Consider the following 21,512-nt stretch of genomic DNA (forward strand, 5'->3'; position numbering starts at 1 on the left):
AGGTGAATTTTTATGACAATTGTTGATAATTCCTTGGCCCCCAAAGAGACTAGCTTTCAATTACAGATTTTATTTGAAGTATATTAGCTTGTACAGTTCCCCCTTCATGCCTTGTAGCACGGACAATAACTGGACACAATTAGCCTCTTCAGACACTTGAGTCTGTGGATGTTTGTGGGCATGAACATAATAGCAATTTGATGTAGTTCAGTGTGGCCTCAAAGCAAATATAACCAAGATTGCAGTCTATAGCTTACAATTAACAGGGACAAGAAAAAATTGCACAATTTCAAATCTAACTATTAGATACAGGCAGAGTCATTGTAAATTCTATCCAGCTATTACTAACGAGGAAGTAACAGAAAAGACAGGATTACCTTTTCACAATCATTTTCAGTGAATTTGTTAAGTAGCCGGGTTCGCTGCTGACCCTTCAAATTTCGCAGCATGGAAGACAGAATTGAACAAACGTGCTCTACAGAACAAAACAAATGCAGCTAGTTACTCTTAAGTATTATAAAATTGGAAAACTACTTATACTTAGGCTTATAAACAATAGGAAAATTCCAAATACAACTGAGGAGTGTACTTTATTGAAGCACAACTGATGGCACTTCCTCTGTTGCTTTTGCTAGATTACAAGTGTTGTAAATAAAACAAATTAGGAATATGCCCCATGTAGCAAATCTGAATAAAGGTGTTTAGAAACAACTCTCAAGTTTCCCTCAACATCAGCTGGTTAGGTCAGATGTTTAGAGCATGTTATTAATAATGTCCAACTTGCGGGATTATGCCCTGTCCTGGCAAATGTGGCAGTTCACCCTGGAAGCCAGTGAATGCTTTATGATTGTGCAAGGATTAGGTGACACAGCTTTAAGATTTTCAGCAAGAGATACAGTGTGGATTGTATAAGTAGCAACGACCCGGAGCTCACTACCTTCAAGGATGTTGGTAATGCAGACGATTAATGATTTCCAAGGGAGAGGAAGGGTACTTAGAGGTTTACGGAGATAGGGTAGGGGAATGGGACTGACAGGATTGCTCTACAGAGAGCCAGCATGGACTTGGGCCAAATAGTCTCCTTTTGTACCTTTATGGCCATACAACGCCATTGTTTATTACCTATGGATTGTGATGTAAATCACAATGGTCTTTGAAATGATTGTGTGTATTTATTTTTGGTTTTCTTTTACTGGGAAATGCTTGAAGCAGTTCATTCATATTTACTTTAAAAATATGTAAAATCACATCCTCACACAGACAAGTTTGTTTTAGATAGTGAAGATCTCTGGGATGGATCAAACTATTTGCAAAGACTTTGCAAAATGTTTGTTCCAACAAGGGCTTAGCCAATTTCACACAACCGTATGCATTTACTTTCCGTATCCATTGCTTCAGCATTGGTTTCTTGCTTGAGGGTGACAATCTAGTTAAATAGAACATGGGATTTCCCTTCAAACCGCCTGGATGATGAGCAGCAATTTCCTGGTGACACATTTTGTGGTGTTCGCTAATGCTTCCCATTGAGAATGGCACTGAGAAGAACAACGAAATGGGTGGAAATATTCAAGCCATCCCATAGGATTTAAGACAGAAAACCTCAAGAACCTAGCTTCAATTTGTCTGAACTTCATTAACGATGATTAATTATGTATGAAAAGACTAGCATCAGACTTCAGGATATTTCAAAGTTGTTTTTCAGCCAATTAAATACTTTTGAGTCACTACTGTAATTCAGCCAATATGGAAGCCAATTTGCATGTAGCAAGCTTCCACAAACAGCAATCTGAAGTGATTAGATAAGTTGTTTGAATGTGGAATAAATATTGGCCATGGAGAAATGGAAGAACTTGGCCACTCTTTTTCAAATTATGGCATGGGATCGTTTACGTCCACTTGAGAGGGCAACAGAGTCTGTTTTAACTATGATCCGCACCAAAAATCTCTCATTCCTGGTAATTGGCGATAACTGCCAATAAATGTTATTCTTTAATGCACTGGGCTACCTCATAAATTCACTATGAAATTTACAAATTCAGGTCACCAAATTTTTTTAGATGATTGTCTGTATTTTAGCTTTAAATATTTAATAATTCCATTAAAATGCATGATGCTCACACACTTTATTTTAAATGGATTACCTCAAATACACATTGTTAATATAATACTTCTTGGCAAGGAACAAATTGAACCTGAACCATTATCCTGGATTTTGTATTTTTTAAAAATTGAGAGTCATGTTAATAACAGTCAACTCAAAGCCATAATGCAGCAATTGTTCCATTAATAATTAAAATAAATTAAAATTTGATGCTTCATGCACCCAGTGAACCCCCTCATTGTTAAAATGTCCAGGACTGTGTGGCAGCCTTTTATCCAGAAGCAGTAACAGTAAGGAAAATTCATAATTACTTTAAAATATTTGGGAAATCTGTAATTATTTTTAAAAAATGTATGTAAAAGGTTTTTAAGAGCCTGTATTGCTCGTAAAGGGATCAATGATAATTTTTGGATAAGAAATATCCGTTCATGTGATCTGGCAACCCTTGACAGTATCAACAGGAAGGAAGATAAAACAAGGAGGCCATGTGACAGAGAGAGCTGAAGAGAAGCGGTGGTCAGCAAGTTGAGTCAGAGATCTGTATTTGGGTTGGGAAGCACGTTTAGTGACTGCTGCTATTTCTTTTACTTCTGAATGCTTGAACACCCAGAATTGCCTATCCATACAAAGGTAAAGGGGGTTCTGGTAGATCCATGCTACAACAACTGACAGGAGCTCAGAGTTGCAACAATGCCAGAAAGGAGTGCGTCATTGTGTTCTTCAATTCAACACTGTAGAAGATTGCATTGGGGGACCCCTGATTACACGGAAGCTGCTGTCTGCAAAGAATCAGCTAATCCTCGAAGGAAATGGACTGCTATTCTGCCAGAGGAATACCCGAGCTGGGAAGAACTTTGTGGCTGAAACTGGCACCACACAAGTGGAGTGGGCTGCCTGGAAAATCCGTGTGGTCTATCTTTGCTGCATCAGCTATTCCATGGGTAGGATTTTCGGGTCGTCAGGCAGGTGGGCTCGGGAGCAGCCGGGAAGCAGACCGCCACCTGTGATTGGCCACCGACCGCAATTTCACGCTGGCTGGCCAAGTAACAGCCAGCCAGCATGAAAGGTGTGCAGAGAAGCTCAGCGCTGCCGGATTGGAGGTGGGTGGAGTTTGAGTACAAAAGTCTACACATGCAAAGGGGAGCACGCACTGAAAGCTCCCTGAAGGCAGGGAGCTGCCTCAGGGAGTTGAAGAATTTTAAAATCTGAAAAAAATGTCCCGACACACGACTCACTCACAACAACATAAATAGAATAAAAATTCTGCCCAAAAATTTATATTTATTTTTTATTTAATTGTGGAAACCTCATCCCATCTGTGGGAGAATAAAATACATATACAGGATAACAAAGGGTTAAGTGGTTAAACTATATAATGGAATATTACAACAAAGTGTCCTTGAAACTAGGCCCATCTGTTTTCTCACTAGCACATAAAATAATAGACTAGTCACGCTATCAGCTACCTTCCCAGACTATTGGGCGCAAGATGGGTTGTGCAAGTGTCAGATGTGGTTGTAAACTAAAAGAACTATTGTGTGCATGCCAAAAGATATGTACTTTTTTGCTATAACTATGTGTGTACTCTAACGCTTCTCAGAGTGTCGGCTAGCTCCGCTGTATGCTGCTGGGCTCTCTGTGATATCACGATTCAATAAAGGCTTCCGAGACAAACCTCCTGGGTCTGAGTGTTCTCTCCGTTTTCCGCGACAAATTGGCGATGAGGATGGGATCTGACTGAAGTCCAGCAGCCTCTTAAGTTGGAGAGGTTAAAATTTTGGGCCGTCGGATCTCTAAAATAAGAACCCTCACAAAGAAAGGGAGGAACAACTCTCCTAAGTTAGGGAGAGTTCAAACTGCATCCTAGCTGAGAGGGGGATTGCAGTGAATTAGCATCCCAGCTGAAAGGGGGACTGTGAGTAAAAGGATAGCTACCGACCAAGGAGACTTAAGTGACCCAAAGAATCGGAGGACTTGTTAAGGAACTCTTAAACACCAGTGAGCACGTAGGGTAGGAAACGCGCCGCGCTGTTAATTGTGTTTTCTTTTCAGAAAAATGGGAGGTCGCAACAGCAGAGTGGACTCTGCCACTCCCCCCGTTTCTCAAAGTACTAAGAACAAACTGAAACCGGCGAAACCGGAGCTTAAATCAGGAACTTTGAAGATGGGTAAGAAAACGAAAGAAAAGTAGTAGTAGTATACCCAGGGGTTCGAGTCCCCTGGAGGTGAAAAGTAATTTCTGTGTTTTCTTTTGTGTATAATATTAAGTAAAATGGGAAATATGACATCAAAGAAACCCCTGGTACCCCCTTTGAAGGGAACCCCAAATGCTTATATGTATGTCCATTACGGTCCTGAAATTGTCCAATATGTTTCTGATTGGGTTAAATGGACTCAAAGTGAAGGAGAGAGCTTCCCACCAGCTGGAACTTTTAATCGGGACAGATTTGAGCGCTTATAATATGTTTTAAGGGAAGTAGATAGTCCGCTACTGAATTTTCTGTAACTTAAAAAAAAAATGAATTGATCTAAGTTACAAGAGCTGTTTGTGCTGAAGAGAGAGAGAGAGAAAGGGTACCCCTAAGGGGTTAATGAGCAATTGACAAGCAGCAGCAGAGAATGTGAACTTTCGTCAGTTTGAAGGTCCCTATAGGTGGAGCCTTCAAGATCCCTTTATTTCCCCCCACTGCTACCCGAAGCTTCGTTTAGAGTTAAGTTCAATATTATAGGAGTATCGATACATACCTTTATATATGTGTTTGTTTGTGTGCAATGAAGCATTTGTATGCGAGCTTTAATGTGTTTTCTTCCCTGAATTGTCTTTTGTGTGTGTAGTTGAGCACTTTAGAGTCAAAAGCCCCACATTAGAGTAAAGGAAAAGTTTATTCAAACATTCCAAAGTTTTGAGTATAAGGTTTGAGTTGAGATTTCTGGCAAAAATCATAATTTGAAGGTAGTGCAAAGATAAAACAGGGCTTGCCTTTGTTTGAGATGAACCAACCTTTGTACCACCCCCTTGTAGACTAGTGGGGAATAACCCTCATCATCAGCTTCCAAGCTGATTGGGATTAATACATACGAGTTAGTATTCTAAAATTCTGAGAAAAAGAAATTACTTGAAATTCAGAAGGATTCTAGGAAAACGAAAAGACATAAACACAAGGTCTAGGTGGTTCCAATGGATAAAAAGGGGTTTCTTATGAAGAGATGAATTAAATATTAAAGGAAATCTGCTTTCCAAAAGCACTGGAATTTGCATTGGGGACAATCTTGAGATGTAAAGTGCAGTTTAATTTAACAGGTTACTTTTGAATCACTAGGATGCTATCTAAGATAAATAATGTGTCGATAAACATACAGAAATTATAACTTGGATACAAATCATTACACATGAAAAAGAGGTTGTTTTAATTTTGATAGTCTAAATTACAGTTCTTACAAAGTTTAAAAATTCGAGGTTTGGTTCTTGATAAAGTTCTCAAAAAGGGAATTTTCATTTTAAAAGGTCTGACAACAATTGGCACTTCAAATGCTGCAAGCTTTTGAGTTTGTAAGTCTGTTCTCAAAATATGAAGCTAAGCTCAAGACCTTGAAAAAGTTTGCAGAAATCCAATTTATGGCTGAGTTAATGAATCTGGGATAATGCTAAAAGAAAAGGGTCAGACACAGTGGGTTACTTTTAAGACAATAAAATCTTTGAGAAGAAGAAAAGGAAGCAAAACATGTCAATACCTGATTTCTGTTTTTAAAACTGTTATGCAGGGTGTCATATTATGTTTTTATAATTCTCCTGTTATATTGAAGGAGCTATAAAAATCCAAGTTGCTGTTGGAACTGGAAGTTATACAATACAGGTAAGGTAGCTTTGAATCTGATCAAATGTGCATTTATAGTTTTTTCCACAGCTCTTTTTAAAATTGTGGAAAAAAATAGATAAGCACTTGGACTGAGCATGATACATCACTCTTTTCAGTCAGTTGGAATGTTTACATGTGCAGGTTCTTTCACTGTTCTGAACTTAAGTTCAAGCAAATCTTGCAGCTGTTCCTTGAGAGGCTGATCAATATTCCTTAATCTTCCCACCTCCTCAAATAAACCAAAGTATCTTCACAAGCTAGTTGAAAACTGGAACTGCTCCTTTAAGTCAGTTATTAATACATCACATTAAAGCTATAATCTGAAGTTTGTAGGATGTTTTGTAATGGATGAGGTCATTTTTATGCTTACAGTGGGTAAAGCAGATAATATAACTGGGGTGCGAGATCATTGAAATTGTTGGCATTTTGAATAGCATAATAATAGGTTATTTTGACTCTTTTTTTCTTCTGTTCTAAAGCAGATTATGAAAGAGGTACCTATGGAGATAGTAGATGCACTGGTGATCATTTTCCAAAATTCTATAGATTCTGGAACAGTCCCCTGAAGATTGGAAGGTAGCAAATGTCACCCCACTATTTAAGGAGGGAGGGAGAGAGAAAAGAGGGAACTACAGACCTGTTAGCCGTACATCAGCAGTAAGGAAAATGCTGGAATCTGCTATAAAGGATGTGCTAAATGGATACTTAGATAATAGTGATCTGATTAGACATGGTCAACAGGGATTTATGAACGGGAAATCATGTTTAACAAACCTGTTGAAGTTTTTGAGGATGTTACTAACAAAATAGATAAAGGGAGTCAGTGGGCACAAGTGTACTTTGATAAGGCTTTTGATAAAATCCCCCACAGGAGGTTGGTTAGCAAAATTAAAGCACATGGGATAGGAGGTAATATACTGGCATGGATTAAGGATGGTTAACAGGCAGAAAACAGAGTAAGAATAAATGGGTCATTCTTACATTGGTAGACTGTGACTAGTGGGATACCACAAGGATCAGTACTTGGACCCAGCTGTTCGCAATATCAGTGATTTGGATGTGGGGACCAAATGTACTAGGGGACACAATTTCAAAATAGGTCTGAGATGAGAATTTTTTTTTTACTCAGAGGATTGTGAATCTTTGGAATTCTCTACCCCAGAGACTGTGGAAGCTCATCGAGTATGTTTAAAGCAGAGATTGACAAACTTCTAAATACCAATGACATAAAGGGATACAGGGATTGTGTGAGAAAAAGGCACTGAAGTGGATGGTCAGCCATGATGTTGAATGAAAGAGCAGGCTCAAAGGGCTGAATGGCCTTCTCCAGCTCCTATGTTCCTATCTGCTTCAATTATGCTAACTTCATTCTGATATATGGGATGTTTGGCACCTTTCACCACATAAACTAACACACTTTGTCAACAATCTATAACATTATAAAACAGGTACTTTTATATTGTGTTACACAAATTTTCAACTTGAGCCTTATGGAGTGAGAAGGAAGCAGAGGCTCCCATGGAAGGAAAAGAAAAAAATTCTCCCAATTTCCTGTCACTCCGAAACATGGAGCATATATTGTGGGTGGAACAGAATTTATTCAGAAAATCTCAGATTTATAAGTTTGTCCCTGATATAGTATCAAAACTGATACCTCTCAAGAACTAAGGAAAACATTTCCCAAAAGCACACAGGGTTCTGTTGGCTGAGATTTTCCGGTCCTGCCCAGGCAGGAATCATCGCGGGTGGGACAGAAAATTTGAGGAACCAGCCAAAGGTCCGTTGACTTCAGGCAGGAATTTCAGTCTTGCGTTGGGTGGGACCAGAAAATCCTGGCCAATATTTCTGAAATTACAGAAATATTTATAACTGGCCATGAATTCCTGGTGGAGCATGATTACCATTATGTTCTTTCTAAAGTAGGACGCTGGATACGCCAAGGATACATATCGTTGCTAAGTTTCTAAAACTCAATTTCAAAAGCCTAGTTTTTCCAAATCACATGCTATATTCCAGGATCCCAGTCATCTTGTCATCCCTTGACAAATTACCATGCTTCCAACCACAATGTCCCTTCTCCCATTAATAACCACTGCAAAGAAAACCATACAATATTTGAGCACAGAAATTCAGTTTGAAACCTGAATATGTTGGTTTTTAGACCAAAATCTCAACTTTTCCTTACAACTGTCAACAAAAGTATCTTTTCATTTTTAAATAACCTCATAAATGCAAGGACATTTCAATATTCACCAAGGTATAAAAATACAAAAAGAAATTGGAAGTGGAATTTTCTGTGCTATTTTACTTCATATAAATGCAAATTATATGAACTTCCACAAAAAAAATTCAATACCAGTTCCTACTTGCAAATGGCATTTCCCCAAGAAAGGGGGAATAACGAAGTTTTTGTGCCACACATTGCCTTGAACCAATGAAAGCTTGTCAGGTCAAAAAGAACACCAAAAAATTAATTGCAAAAATGTGTTTTATTAGCCAATCTAGAGAACATTGATATTGTTATGCAGTATCTATTTAAAAAATTAGAGTTTTCTTTTCAATCCCAAACGTTGTTCAAGTTTCCTTTAATATAACTGCTGGTATTAAGAAAGTGTTGAATTAATTTATAATATTCATTCAAAATAATAATGAAACTTTTCTGATGAAGGGTCATTGACCTGAAATGTCAACTCTGTTTCTCTCCACAGATGCTACCTGGCCTAAGTATTTTCGGTAATATTTTTATTGCACATTGTTAATATGATTTGCCTGCACAATGTGCACTCCCTGTAGACAGATTAATGAATCAGATGAGTTTTCTAGACAACTTGCTTGCCAGATTGCTTTGAGTAGCAGCAAATGTTTTCTGTTCTAGGAGTATCTATTCAGACTCCCTAGTAGGAATATGAAGATCTTGTTTGCTGAGGTGCAGAGTTGTGGCCAAAATGACCACCTTCTACTTTCAGGGTATCACTCCTTCAATGGATAAAATCCTACAAACTAGCTTTTCTTAAATATAGCAGCAAATGAAAACTTCTTTGAAGTTTTTTTTTCCCTTCAGATGCATATATTTTGAACAACAGCCAAAATCACTATATGACTTATGGGTGAAATACACTCTTCATAACCTCCACTGTGATTCCCATCAGAGTCAGTATCAATCCTGTTAGTGCAAAATCACCTGAGAAAAGCACACTGCACATGTATTGTATCTGTTACATAGGATACATCACTTAACTGCTCAAAATGACAGTAATAATGGTTCATTACTAAACTTGAAGAAAACTAGTGTTTGTAGATAATAGAGGATTAAAATGGATACCAATTTAACTTTCTTCAAAAACATTGGTCTTAGATCACTGGTTCTCAAACATTTTGGGATGGAAAAAAAAAATAAAGGACATGGTCTCCATCAACATGCAAGGAGGATATGAAATATTTGTATAACTAGCATGGTCCAATCAGAATATTTGGAAGGGTGGAGAAAAGAGCTGTGACTGTTGCCTGAAGCAAACATCATTGAAGTTCTGGATGGTGTTCTCTAACTGGGATCAAATGATGAAAGTTAGAGGAGTTCTAGAATCAGAACTGACAATGATTTTGGTGGAGATTGTTCAGGCCTCTATTCAAGGATGAAGTAGAGAGCCCTCAGACCATCCTGGTGGGGGATGGAGGTGTAGAGGAATTGGATGTCCATGGTGCAGAGGAAGCAGTTACGGCCAGGGAACTGAAAACTGTTGATATGACGTAGGCCATCAGAAGAATCATGGATGTAGGTGGGAAAAGACTGGACAAGGGAAGAGAGAACAGAGTCAAGGTAGGAAGAAATAGGTTCTGTGGGGCAGGAAGAAGGGGGGTGTCATACGGACTTGAAACATTAACTCTGTTTCTCTCTCCACAGATGCTACTAGACCTGCTGAGTTTTTCCAGCATTTTCTGTTTTTGTTTCAGATTTCTAGTATCCACAGTATTTTGCCTTTATCTGACAATAATGTTAAACTGCCCTCCTCTTTCAGGTTTAGCACATTCTAGTGTTGCTTACGTTGATAGCTAGATGGTTTATTGTTCCACTAGTATCTAAAATTAATTATGGTTGTAATTAGGAAAGTACCATTGTAAATAAGTATTTGTGCATTATAGCAGGTAATTGCATTAAGAATTGATTGCTGTATATGATTCAGTAAAAAATCTGGCTTTGAACAAGTGTAAAAAATCAATGCTGCCATAGTAATCCGTCAGTAAGTGTTGCTGGTGGTTTCTTGCCAATGCAGTTTATAGGCTGATTTTTTTTTAAGTTTTATTATAGCCAAATTGAATTTCTTGTTTTCTATTTCCAATCACTGAACACTGTAGTTGAATTATTCCAGATTAGACTTGGTGATACAGAAGAGCATCAGTCAAAGAACAAAATGAGGATCAAGCAATTTTTTTTCTGGGCTTGCTATAGTCTGGTGATGTTTTAAAATTGAAAATTCATGAATTGCTGTTACAGGCAGTGTTGAGTTGAGGAACAGTTATAGACCATGATTTTTTGGGAAAATATTAGATTGCTTTCCAAGCTCATTAAAAATTACAAATAAAGAAATATTCTAAAGTTTGGTTGCAGTATGAAATTACAAAAGAAATCTGCAAAATATATAGACAATTTCTAAGTCCAGCACTGTCTTAGTTTGGTCTTGGCAGAAAATAGCAACTTTGGTTTTGATCTCATTCCCACTATATACTCTGAAAACGGTCCTTGAGCAAATCACTGCTTGAAATTGTGGTCCCATGACTAAAATTAGCCAGTATATTCCTCTTATACCATGATATGACAACATCAATTATTTGATAATCGGTGCTTAGCTTTTGCAAATATTTTTCATTGCTGAACATAATATTTGCATTTGCCAGTATTACTTGTTTCTAGTTGTTTGGACAGCAAGAAGAATTAACGTACTTTTACTTCAATGTCTGTACCTCCACCAAACTAGATCTTCAAATCCAGTTAATATTTAGAAATGCAGTTTGCAGTAGAGCAACTACCTACTCAGCTGGGTAGAACTAAATGTTTGTGACTGCTCAGTCTCATTTGGCAATATTTAATTTTTGAGACCTTTACATATAGTCATGGGAGCATATTTAGTCCAGTCCCAGGTGTGAAGGCACAATTATGTTCTTGTTTGACTAGTTCAATGTCTCCCTAATCTGAACAATGTGATGCAAGGTAAAAGTATGCATGGCACATAGAACTATGTTCAGCAACAATTTTCACCACTCCTTTGGACTGATGCATAATGTATCAATATACTCAGCATGATCACATTTTTTTTAAAAAAAAGGATATTCTTCATACCTTAAATCACGACATAAAGTCAACTTGGCATATAAGATGACTGCATTTTGTCAGTGCCAAAAATTATGCTTTTGCATATACTCCATGCCTGAACTGACCACCTCCTTTTCAACTACGAAATGCTATACTATTAGTCATCGGCCTCAATTTTTCACCCCAGAGATGCAATTTTTACTTCCCTTATGCTGTAAGTCAGCGAATGGGATCAAGCAGATGATGTGGGCGGTCTTGCAAAAATGAAGAGTAGGAGTTTAAGGCATGCTAACACAGAACAGACCACAATGGCATGGCGAGTAACCAACAGAAATGGATTCTCCAGCAAAACGAATAAGTTCAAAGCTGATTTCATGCTAAAAGTTCTAATGTGCTAACTCGTCAAATAATTGTGCGCACTGAGGTATTTTGGTTGCAGTGAAAAATTGGTGTGAGAATGGAAGGAGGGCAAATCCACCCTAAAGAAGATGCCCAAGACTAAATGCATCATCAGAACAGGGACAAGCCAATGGCCTGATCTTGAGAAGCATGAATGGGCCCTCAAATATCATCAGAATGGTTACATTGTCACCAGAAATGCAATGCATATAAGTGAGCCAAATCAAACTCTGAGCCAGCAAAGATTTCAGGCCAACATCTAATTGGTATAGCCACTTTAATGGAATGAAACAGTCTTGTGTTATGGCAGATAACCAAGATTGCTCAGAGACTACCAAAAAAGCTTCCCTGTCAAAATTACTAGTTTCCAGTGATTCATCATCAGGCAGCAACAAAGACACAAGTACCCATTAAGTCACATTAGCAACATGGATGAAACGTGCATGAGTTTCGATATGCTCAGTGGCCAAACTGTGGAGTGCAAATGTTCAAAAACACAGTTCTGGTGAAAATGACAGAAGGTGAGAAGATAAGTTTCACGGTGGTTAAAACCTTTTGGGCCTTGTCTCCAGGGAGCAGATTAGGAGGGAGGAGCACCGGAGCGGTGAGTATAAATCAAGCTTACCTCGGGGATTCGCGGCCTTTTCTCCAGGGAGCAGACTCAGAGGGAGGAGCACCAGAGCGGTGACCTCGGGGCACAAAGTAACTGGAGCCAAAACTGAAAAAAGTGACCTCACAAGAAAGCTGTGACCCGATTGGTTGGTAGGAAATCTGCAAATTTGAAAAAAAAACACTGCAAAGCTAATTAATAAATGAATTAACTAAGTAGAGATGGCTAGGCAGGTGATGTACTATAGCTGCATGATGTGGGAGCTGGCAGATCCCATTGCGAGCCGCAGTGACTACATCTGCAGCACGTGTTGGTTGCTGGAGGAACTCTGGCTCAGAATTGATGAGCTAGAGTCCGAGCTTCGGATGCTGCAGCACATCCGGGAGGGGGAGAGTTACCTGGATGCTTTGTTTCAGGAGGCAGTCACATCTGGTAGATTAAGTACTTCAAATTCGGTCAGTGGTCAGGGTCAGCAGGATGTGACTGCAAGTGAGGCAGTTAGAGGAATCCCTGAGGTAAGCTTGATTTATACTCACCGCTCCGGTGCTCCTCCCTCAGAGTCTGCTCCCTGGAGACAAGGTCCAAAAGGTCTTAACCACCGTGAAACTTATCTTCTCACCTCCTGTCATTTTCACCAGAACTGTGTTTTTGAACCTTGGCACTCCACAGTTTGGCTGCCGAGCATATCGAAATTCATGCACGTTTCATCCATGTTGCTAATGTGACTTAATGGGTACTCATGTTTTTGTTGCTGCCTGATGATGAATCGCGGGAAACTCGTAACTTTGAACAGAGGAGCCTCAGCTCTTGACCTTGTCCAACAGGTACGAGGTACTTGCTCCCTGTGTGGATGAGGAAGAGGGCTGTAGGGAGGGTGAGCCAGCTGACCAAGGCACCGTGGTACAGGAGGCCATTCAAGAGGGGGGAGCAAAACGACAAGTGGTAGTTGTAGGGGATTCTATAATTAGGGAAATCGATAGCTTCCTCTGTAAGCAGGATCAAGAGTCCCGCATGGTATGTTGCCTGCCCGGTGCCAGGGTGAGGGACATCTCTGACCAGCTTGAAAGGAGATTGGAGAGGGAGGGGGAGGATCCAGTTGTTGTGGACCACATTGGGACAAATAACATAGGTAAGACTAGGAAAGAGGACCTGTTTGGGGATTATCAGGAACTAGGAACTAAATTAAAGAACAGATCCTCAAGGGTTATAATCTCCGGATGACTACCGAAGCCACATGCAAATTGGCATAGGGACGTGAGAATAAGGGAAGTAAACACATGGCTAAAGGAGTGGTGCGGGACAGAGAGGGGTTCCATTTCATGGGGCATTGGCATCAGTATTGGTACAGAAGGGATCTGTACCGTTGGGACGGTCTCCACCTGAACCGATCTGGGACCAATGTTCTAGCAAAAAGGGTAAATAGGATGGTCAACAGGACTTTAAACTAGAAAGTGGGGGAGGGGGGGGGGGTAAAACTCCAAGAAGTATGACTAATGGGAAACAAAGCAGCAGGTTAGCGTGTCAGGGTGTGGATTCAACTTCATGGAAAATTATGAAAAAACTGAAAAGAAAGGAGAGCCCAGGAGAGGCTATTAAAGTCTCCAGAACACAAAATAGGACAGAGTATTTGGAAAGGGCTAGGAATCTATCTACAAGCACATCAGAAAAAGGGACGACAATGAGAAGGGGGATGGGAAATACAGGACTGAAGGTGTTGTATCTGAATGCACGCAGTATACGAAATAAGGTAAACGAGCTTGTGGCGCAGATTGAAATCGGCAGGTATAATGTGGTAGGCATCATAGAGACATGGCTGCAAGGGGATCAGGACTGGGAGCTAAATATCCAAGGATATACAACCTATCGAAAAGATAGGCAGGTTGGCTTTGTTAGTAAGAAATGAAATTAAATCGATAGCAAGAAATGATGTAGGGTCAGATGATGTAGAATCTGTGTGGGTAGAGTTGAGGAACCGCAAAGGTAAAAAAACCATAATGGGAGTTATGTACAAGCCTCCGAACAGTAGTCAGGATGTGGGACACAAGATACACCAAGAGATAGAAAAGGTGTGTAAGAAAGGCAAGGTTACAGTGATCACGGGGGATTTCAATATGCACCTAGACTGGGAAAATCAGGTTGGTAGTGGATCCCAAGAAAAGGAATTTGTGGAATGTCTACAAGATGGCTTTTTGGAGCAGCTTGTGGTGGAGCCCACTAGGGAACAGGCAATTCTAGATTTAGTGAAGTGTAATGAGGCAGATTTGATAAGGGAGCTTAAGGTGAAGGAACCCTTAGGAGGAAGTGACCATAATATGATAGAATTTACCCTGCAATTTGAGAGGAAAAAGCTGGAATCAGATGTTACGGTATTACAGTTGAGTAAAGGCAACTACAGAGGCATGAGGGAGGAGCTGGCCAGAACTGACTGGGAGATGAACCTAGCAGGAAAGACAGTGGAACAGCAATGGCAGGAGTTTCTTGGAGTAATTTGGGAGACACAGCAAAAATTCATCCCTAGGAAGAAGCAGCATAGGACGAGGCAACCATGGCTGACATGGGTAGTCAGGGACAGCATAAAAGCTAAAGAGAAAGCATACAATGCAGCGAAGAGCAGTGGGAAGCCAGGGGACTGGGAAGCCTACCAAGAACAACAGAGGACAACTAAAAAAAATTATGGAGGGAGAAGATTAAATGAGGGTAAACTAGCCAGTAATATAAAAGAAGATTGCAAGAGTTTATTTAGATATATAAAGGGTAAGAGAGAGGGAAAAGCAGATATTGGGTTGCAGGAAAATGACGCTGGAGAAGTAGTAGTGGGGAACAAAGAAATGGCGGAGGAACTGAATAGGTACTTTGCGTCAGTCTTCACGGTGGAAGACACGAGTAACATCCCCAAAGTTCAAGAGAGTCGGGGGGCAGAGGTGAGTACGGTGGTCATTACCAAGGAGAAGGTGCTAGGAAAACTGAAAGGTCTGAACTTGGATAAATCACCTGGACCAGATGGATTACACCCCAGAGTTCTGAAGGAGATAGCTGAAGAGATAATGGAAGCGTTAGTGATAATCTTTCAGGAATCACTGGAGTCAGGGAGGGTCCCAGAGGACTGGAAAATTGCCAATGTAACCCCTCTGTTTAAGAAGGGAGTGAGGCAAAAGACAGGAAATTACAGGCCGATTAGCCTGTCCTTGGTCGTTGGTAACATTTGAGAGTCCACTATTAAGGATGAGATTTCAGAATACTTGGAAGTGCATGGTAAAATAGGGCAAAGTCAGCATGGTTTCATCAAGGGGAGGTCATGCCTGACAAATCTGTTAGAATTCTTTGAGGAGATAACAAGTAGGTTAGACAAAGGAGAGCCAATGAATGTTATCTACTTGGACTTCCAGAAGGCCTTTGACAAGGTGCCGCACAGGAGGCTGCTCAGTAAGATCCCATGGTGTTAGAGGCAAGGTACTAGCATGGATAGAAGATTGGCTGTCTGGCAGGAGACGGAGAGTGGGGATAAGGGGGTCCTTCTCGGGATGGCAGTCGGTGACTAGTGGAGTTCCGCAGGGGTCACAATTTTTCACTTTATACATTAATGATCTAGATGAAGGGACTGAGGGCATCGTGGCTAAGTTTTCAGGTGATACAAAGATAGGTGGAGGGACAGGTAGTATTGAGGAGGTGGGGAGGCTGCAGAAGGATTTGGACAGGTTAGGAGAATGGGCAAAGAAGTGGCAGATGGAATACAACATGGGCAAGTGTGAGGTCATGCACTTTGGTAGGAAGAATAGAGGCATAGGCTATTTTCTAAATGGGGAGAGAATTCAGAAATCTGGAGTGCAAAGGGACTTGGGAGTCCTAGTCCAGGAATCTCTTAAGGTTAGCTTGCAGGTTGAGTTGGTAGTTAGGAAGGCAAATGCAATGTTGGCATTTATTTCGAGAGGACTAGAATATAAAAGCAGGGATGTGCTGCTGAGGCTTTATAAGGCTCTGGTCAGACCACATTTAGAACATTGTGAACAATTTTGGGCCCCGTATCTCAGGAAGGATGTGCTGGCCCTGGAGAGGGTCGAAAGGAGGTTCACGAGAATGATCCCAGGAATGAAAGGCTTAACATATGAGGAACGTTTGAGGACTCTGGGTCTATACTTGATGGAGTTTAGAAGGATGAGGGAGGATCTGATTGAAACTTACAGAATACTGAAAAGCCTGGATAGACTGGACGTGGGGAAGATGTTTCCATTAGTAGGAGAGACTAGGACCCGAGGGCACAACCTCAGAGTAAAGGGAAGACCTTTTAGAACAGAGATGAGGAGAAATTTCTTTAGCCAGAGAGTGGTGAATCTATGGAATTCATTGCCACAGAAGGCTGTGGAGGCCAGGTCATTGAGTGTATTTAAGATCGAGATAGATAGATTCTTGATTGGTAAGGGAATCAAAGGTTACGGGGAGAAGGCGGGTGAATGGGGTTAAGAAACCTATCAGCCATGATTGAATGGCGGAGCAGACTCGATGGGCTGAATGACCTAATTTCTGCTCCTATGTCTTATGGTCTTCAGAGAGTGAAAATATGCATGCTGGCCCGCTTTTTGTTTTGTGCAGTTTTATTGTCAAATCATGAGGTGCCATTAGTGCACTAAGTATCATCAGATAGTTTTTAAAAAAATGCAACATATCCAATTCAATGGGTAGAGATGGTGATGATGATGATTTGTTGTGGAGGGCTGATTCTGAAAGCGAAAGTTCCACATCTCATCCAGAGTGGGATCCTTACGACGATGCCATAGTCAAATTGACTCAATGAATTCAAGGAACGCTTTGCATCAAATACCAGATACAGTGAATTTGAACGTTTTTAAAAATGCTTTGATTGTGGTTAAAGGTATTTTTGAACAATAAACTGCGCCACATTAATTTAACATGAATTACCAGTGCTGTTTTTTTTTTAACATTTCAAAATGGCAACCACTCACATCTACTCCAGCAGTTCACATTCAGCATATAAGTCAACACTTGTTTTTGCAAGGAATTTTAGAGGCTTCAAAGGTCAACCTGTACACTGTAATCTACGGTAATTATTTTAGATAAGTCAAATTTATGCCACTGTCATGTTTAATCTTGACTCAAGTATAAATTGCACTGTGACTGCTTTAAATATAGGTACAATCAATATCAATAGGAAGTCTGCCATTTTAAAGAAAAAGTACCTGAGAAAATTCAGTAAATAGTGGTGTCTGGTTTATTATTTGCTGTAGGGTGATCAGAAAAATACATCTTTGGCTTTAATGGTTGGTTTGAGGCATCGAATAAAAAAAAGAGATACTGGCATTCGTGTACAGCTTGACAAGATATACTACAGAAACAACACCTTTTCAGATGGGATACGTTTCATCTGAACCAGTTGGGTACAAAGAATTGTCCCTTACTGTAAAAGTAGAAGATACTTAATCTAATTACATCTCAAATTAATATAATTATTGAATACGGTAGTACAGTGGTAATGCTAGTGGACTGTGATCTGATTGTTAATGTATTACTGAGATAGATGTCAGTTAGTAGCTATGGTAGAAGGGCATGTCACTAATAGTTCAATCTGTACAAGAATGCACTGATCAGCAGTGTTTAAATATAACTTAACTTTTAAATAAGCTTGGAAACGTTCTGAAAGACAACAGCCGTTTATGCCCACTGTTAACCTGGAAGGCTCATAAACAAAATTAAATTGCCAAGCAGTCTGAAATTGTGCTCCACTTTTGACTCCACAGCATGATAGGAGAAGAGATGAAATATTTAATTGGGGACATGAACCCTGTTGCTCTCAGGGAGCAATGCATCTCCTAAAACAAATAATGATTACAAAAAAGATGAGAGAAGCCAAAAAAAATGTGGAATTTAGCCCCAAAGTGCAAATGGGCAGGATATTCTTTTATTTCTAAAATTAATACTTAGGTGAAGTGAGTATGTGGAGTTTAATTCTTGAGAGTTTGATGCTAGTAGGAATTGAAGCTAATGCAACCTACACTTTTTAAAGGAGTCACAAAAAGGATGGTAATACAGTGGACTTTCATGCTGTATGCAGAGGGTAAACAGAATCGTGGTAGAGGATTTAATTTCACATATCGAGAGAATGGGGAAAGCCTAGGTTTGAAACTAGAGGGGAAAAAAAAGCAGGATTAATAAAGTATTTGGAACACATGCAAAGGCTCCGCTAAAATAAATGAGAACATCACAGCACACAACCTATGCTGACATTTCAGTGCAATACTGAGGAAGCTGTAAAAGTTGAGAACAACCAAACAATTTTGTGAAGAATAAGAGGGGTCAGATAGGGGTGTGTTTTCTCCCGAGATTTATTCAATTTGTATAGTGAAAATATTTTTAGAGAGACTGAAGACCTTCCTGTATTATTAGTTGGCAGTTACACCTTTAATAATATATAATACGTCGATGATACCTTTCTTATTACCGACTTTGAAGAAAAACTAGAAAAGATTTTGGATAGAGTAGTGAGTGCAAGTGAGAAGAAAGGGCTGAACAGAAGTTGTCAGAAAATAAAATGTTTAGCAGTGTCCAAAAAGAGAATCATATCAGAACATAAGACCACAGTGAAAAACGAAAAGATCACACAGGTAGACAAATGTCATTACCCAGGGGTATGTAAACGTCAAACGGAAAGTGCAAATAAGAAATAAGCTGAAGGACTGGAATGGCCATAGATGCATTTCAAAAAATAAAAAAGATTATGATCAACTGTAAAGGAAAGATTTTTTTCCCCAATATTACTGTGGGATATTTTAAAGTAGGCTTGTGGAGGCTGTGTTGATTGTGTGTGTGTATATGTGTGTCTAGTTTAATTAAATTGCAGTTAGACTGCAAGGTTTGAATCATTAAAAGGAGTTAGGTATAAAATAGACATTTGAAATGGAGATGGGTAAGCCAGAATTAAGTCTCAGCAGATAGTGTGAATGGAATTTGCATTTTTAGATTAGTTGAGAGGTTGTTTGGTTTGCAAAGGGACGTGATAAGATGTTTACAACTGGCAAGATAAATAAGGTAAGGTTATTAAGTTACTTTTCCCAAAAGTGCTTACCATAATGACATAATGAAAGATTTTTATATTCTGGGAAAAGTAACTTCCAAAGCAAGGCTGAAACAATGGGATTTACAGATCAAAAAGGGAGAAAATATATTTAAAGAATGATGGAAAGCTGAATGAGGAGTGGTTGTGTGAGATCTTGAAAGGTGCACTGTGTGAAACAGACTTGTGGAAAAAGCCTCTAGCCAGCCTGGAGAAGTTTGCTGTTCCAGAAAGCAAGGTTTGTTAAAAAGCTTTGGAATTCTATTGTCTAGTGAGAAGGAGAAAGAAGCTGTGAAATACCTCCCTTACAGCAACAGTGGGTGCTTGTGGCAATATTGCTGGATGTTTTATAGATTAAGGATCTCTTTGAACTGTTGCCTGAAAGGGATATGTATGTAGTTAGGAGTCTAGTTAAGTAGAAACCCTGTGAGAACTGTTCTAAAACTAAATATAACTGTGTAACTGTAATTTTGTGTGTTTTAAGTTTTCTTTTATTTTGTTAATAAATGTTTTAATTTACTCTTTAAAATCTCTAAAGGTGGTAGTGCAGTCATTACTTCTGACTTCAGTGCATACACCTTCTCGTAATAAAGGCAAATTGTGAAATTGTTGTGATAGCGTGGCCAAGTTTCCTTTTGGGATTTGGTCAGCCTGACAAATACCAACTGCCACATCATAACACAACTCAAAATTAGCCCCAAAAACAAAGCTGAGAATCCTGGAATGCTACAAACCAATTTGGGCACATGGAAGTGAGTGTTAGATCATCAGTGAAGCAAAGCAGAGAATAACTGAAGCTGCAGAGTTGTAGTTTTTGAGGCAAATAATGAAGTTATCTCGACAAGCCACACCAGCAATTAAGAGGTCTTATTAAAATCTGAGACCAAAAGAACTCTGCTGACCAAGATCAGGAAGAGACAGTTGGAATTTCTTGGGCATGTAATAAGAAATTCTGAATTAGAAAATCTGATGCTGCTGGAAAATATCGTTGGTAAAAAGAGATTGAGGTAGACAAAGAGCACTTCTAAAGAGTCTCGCAAACTGGATGAGTGTACCAACAATGAAGATGATCCACGCCTCCAGAGTAAGATTAACATGAGGTCCATGGTCCCCAATGCCCACTTAGGGCATGGTACATGAAGAGAGAGAAATTGAGGGAGCACTGCACACTTGGAAGTACTATCTTTTGGATAAGATATTAAACTAAAATTCTACTTGCACGGGATGAGATTGCACTATTCGAAGAGAGGATGAGAGTTTCTCTTGGTGTCCTGACTGTTAAACCTCCAGCAGCCATTTGGTAAAGGACACTATCAGAAGTCAATCTTGACTCAGTTTAAATTTATGCACAAAGTGAAATGTTACAAGTATATAACTCCTCACCCAACTCATCACCTGTGTCCACAAGTGTCTCTTCATATGTTTTCAAATAATGAATGGCCCCCACCTGTTTATCCTTACCCTTAATTTATGCAATTAACACTGACCAATATTTATCCTTCAACCAATACTAAAACGGATAATCTAGTCAGTTTTCTCTTTCTTTTTCTGTAGCCTCTGTTATTAAATTGTCATGTTCACCTATATAACAGTAACTGTAATTGAAAAGTAATTCATTGGCTGTGTATTGCTTGGGATATAGAGGTTGTGAAAGGCATTAATGTGGACATGTGTTTTCTCCTATGGGGAGTGAACAGATGGTAAAATTAGTTTTGAATTGCTCTAGCAAAAACCTAGCATATACCCAAACGGGCAACGGGGGAGGTGTTGGCGTGGTGGTATTGTCGCTGGAGTAGTAATCGAGAGACCCAGGGTAATGCTCTGAGGACCCGTGTTTGAATCCCGCCACAGCAGATGGTGGAATTTGAATTCAAATAAAAATCTGGAATTAATGAAGCAGATGGTGGAATTTGAATTCAAATGAAAATCTGGAATTAATGAAGCCATTGTCGATTGTTGTAAAAACTCATCTGGTTCACTAATGTCCTTTAGGGAAGGAAAATCTGCTGTCCTTACCTAGCCTCATGTGAATCCAGGCCTACAGCAATGTGGTTGATTCTTAAATGCTCTCTGAACTAGGTGGCAACTAAGGATCAGTAATAAATGTTGACCTGGCCAGTGAACGAATATATTAACAAAAACATAGGGCTAAATAGCTTTCTTCTGCGTGGTTA

The 21,512-nt window shown here is 39.5% G+C and overlaps 1 protein-coding gene across 4 annotated transcripts in view; it reads right to left on the bottom strand.

Moving 5' to 3' along the window:
- Positions 1 to 21,512, bottom strand: part of ctnnbl1 (catenin, beta like 1) — a 201,613-nt gene that overhangs the window by 53,374 nt on the left and 126,727 nt on the right. For all 4 annotated transcript variants that reach the window (XM_041204704.1, XM_041204703.1, XM_041204706.1 and 1 more), the window contains one exon: positions 378 to 475. In XM_041204704.1, the coding sequence (XP_041060638.1) occupies positions 378 to 475 (98 nt within the window). The remainder of the gene's footprint in view (positions 1 to 377; positions 476 to 21,512) is intronic.

The sequence above is a fragment of the Carcharodon carcharias genome, chromosome 14 (genome assembly GCF_017639515.1).
Source record: "Carcharodon carcharias isolate sCarCar2 chromosome 14, sCarCar2.pri, whole genome shotgun sequence".
Lineage (NCBI taxonomy): Eukaryota > Metazoa > Chordata > Chondrichthyes > Lamniformes > Lamnidae > Carcharodon > Carcharodon carcharias.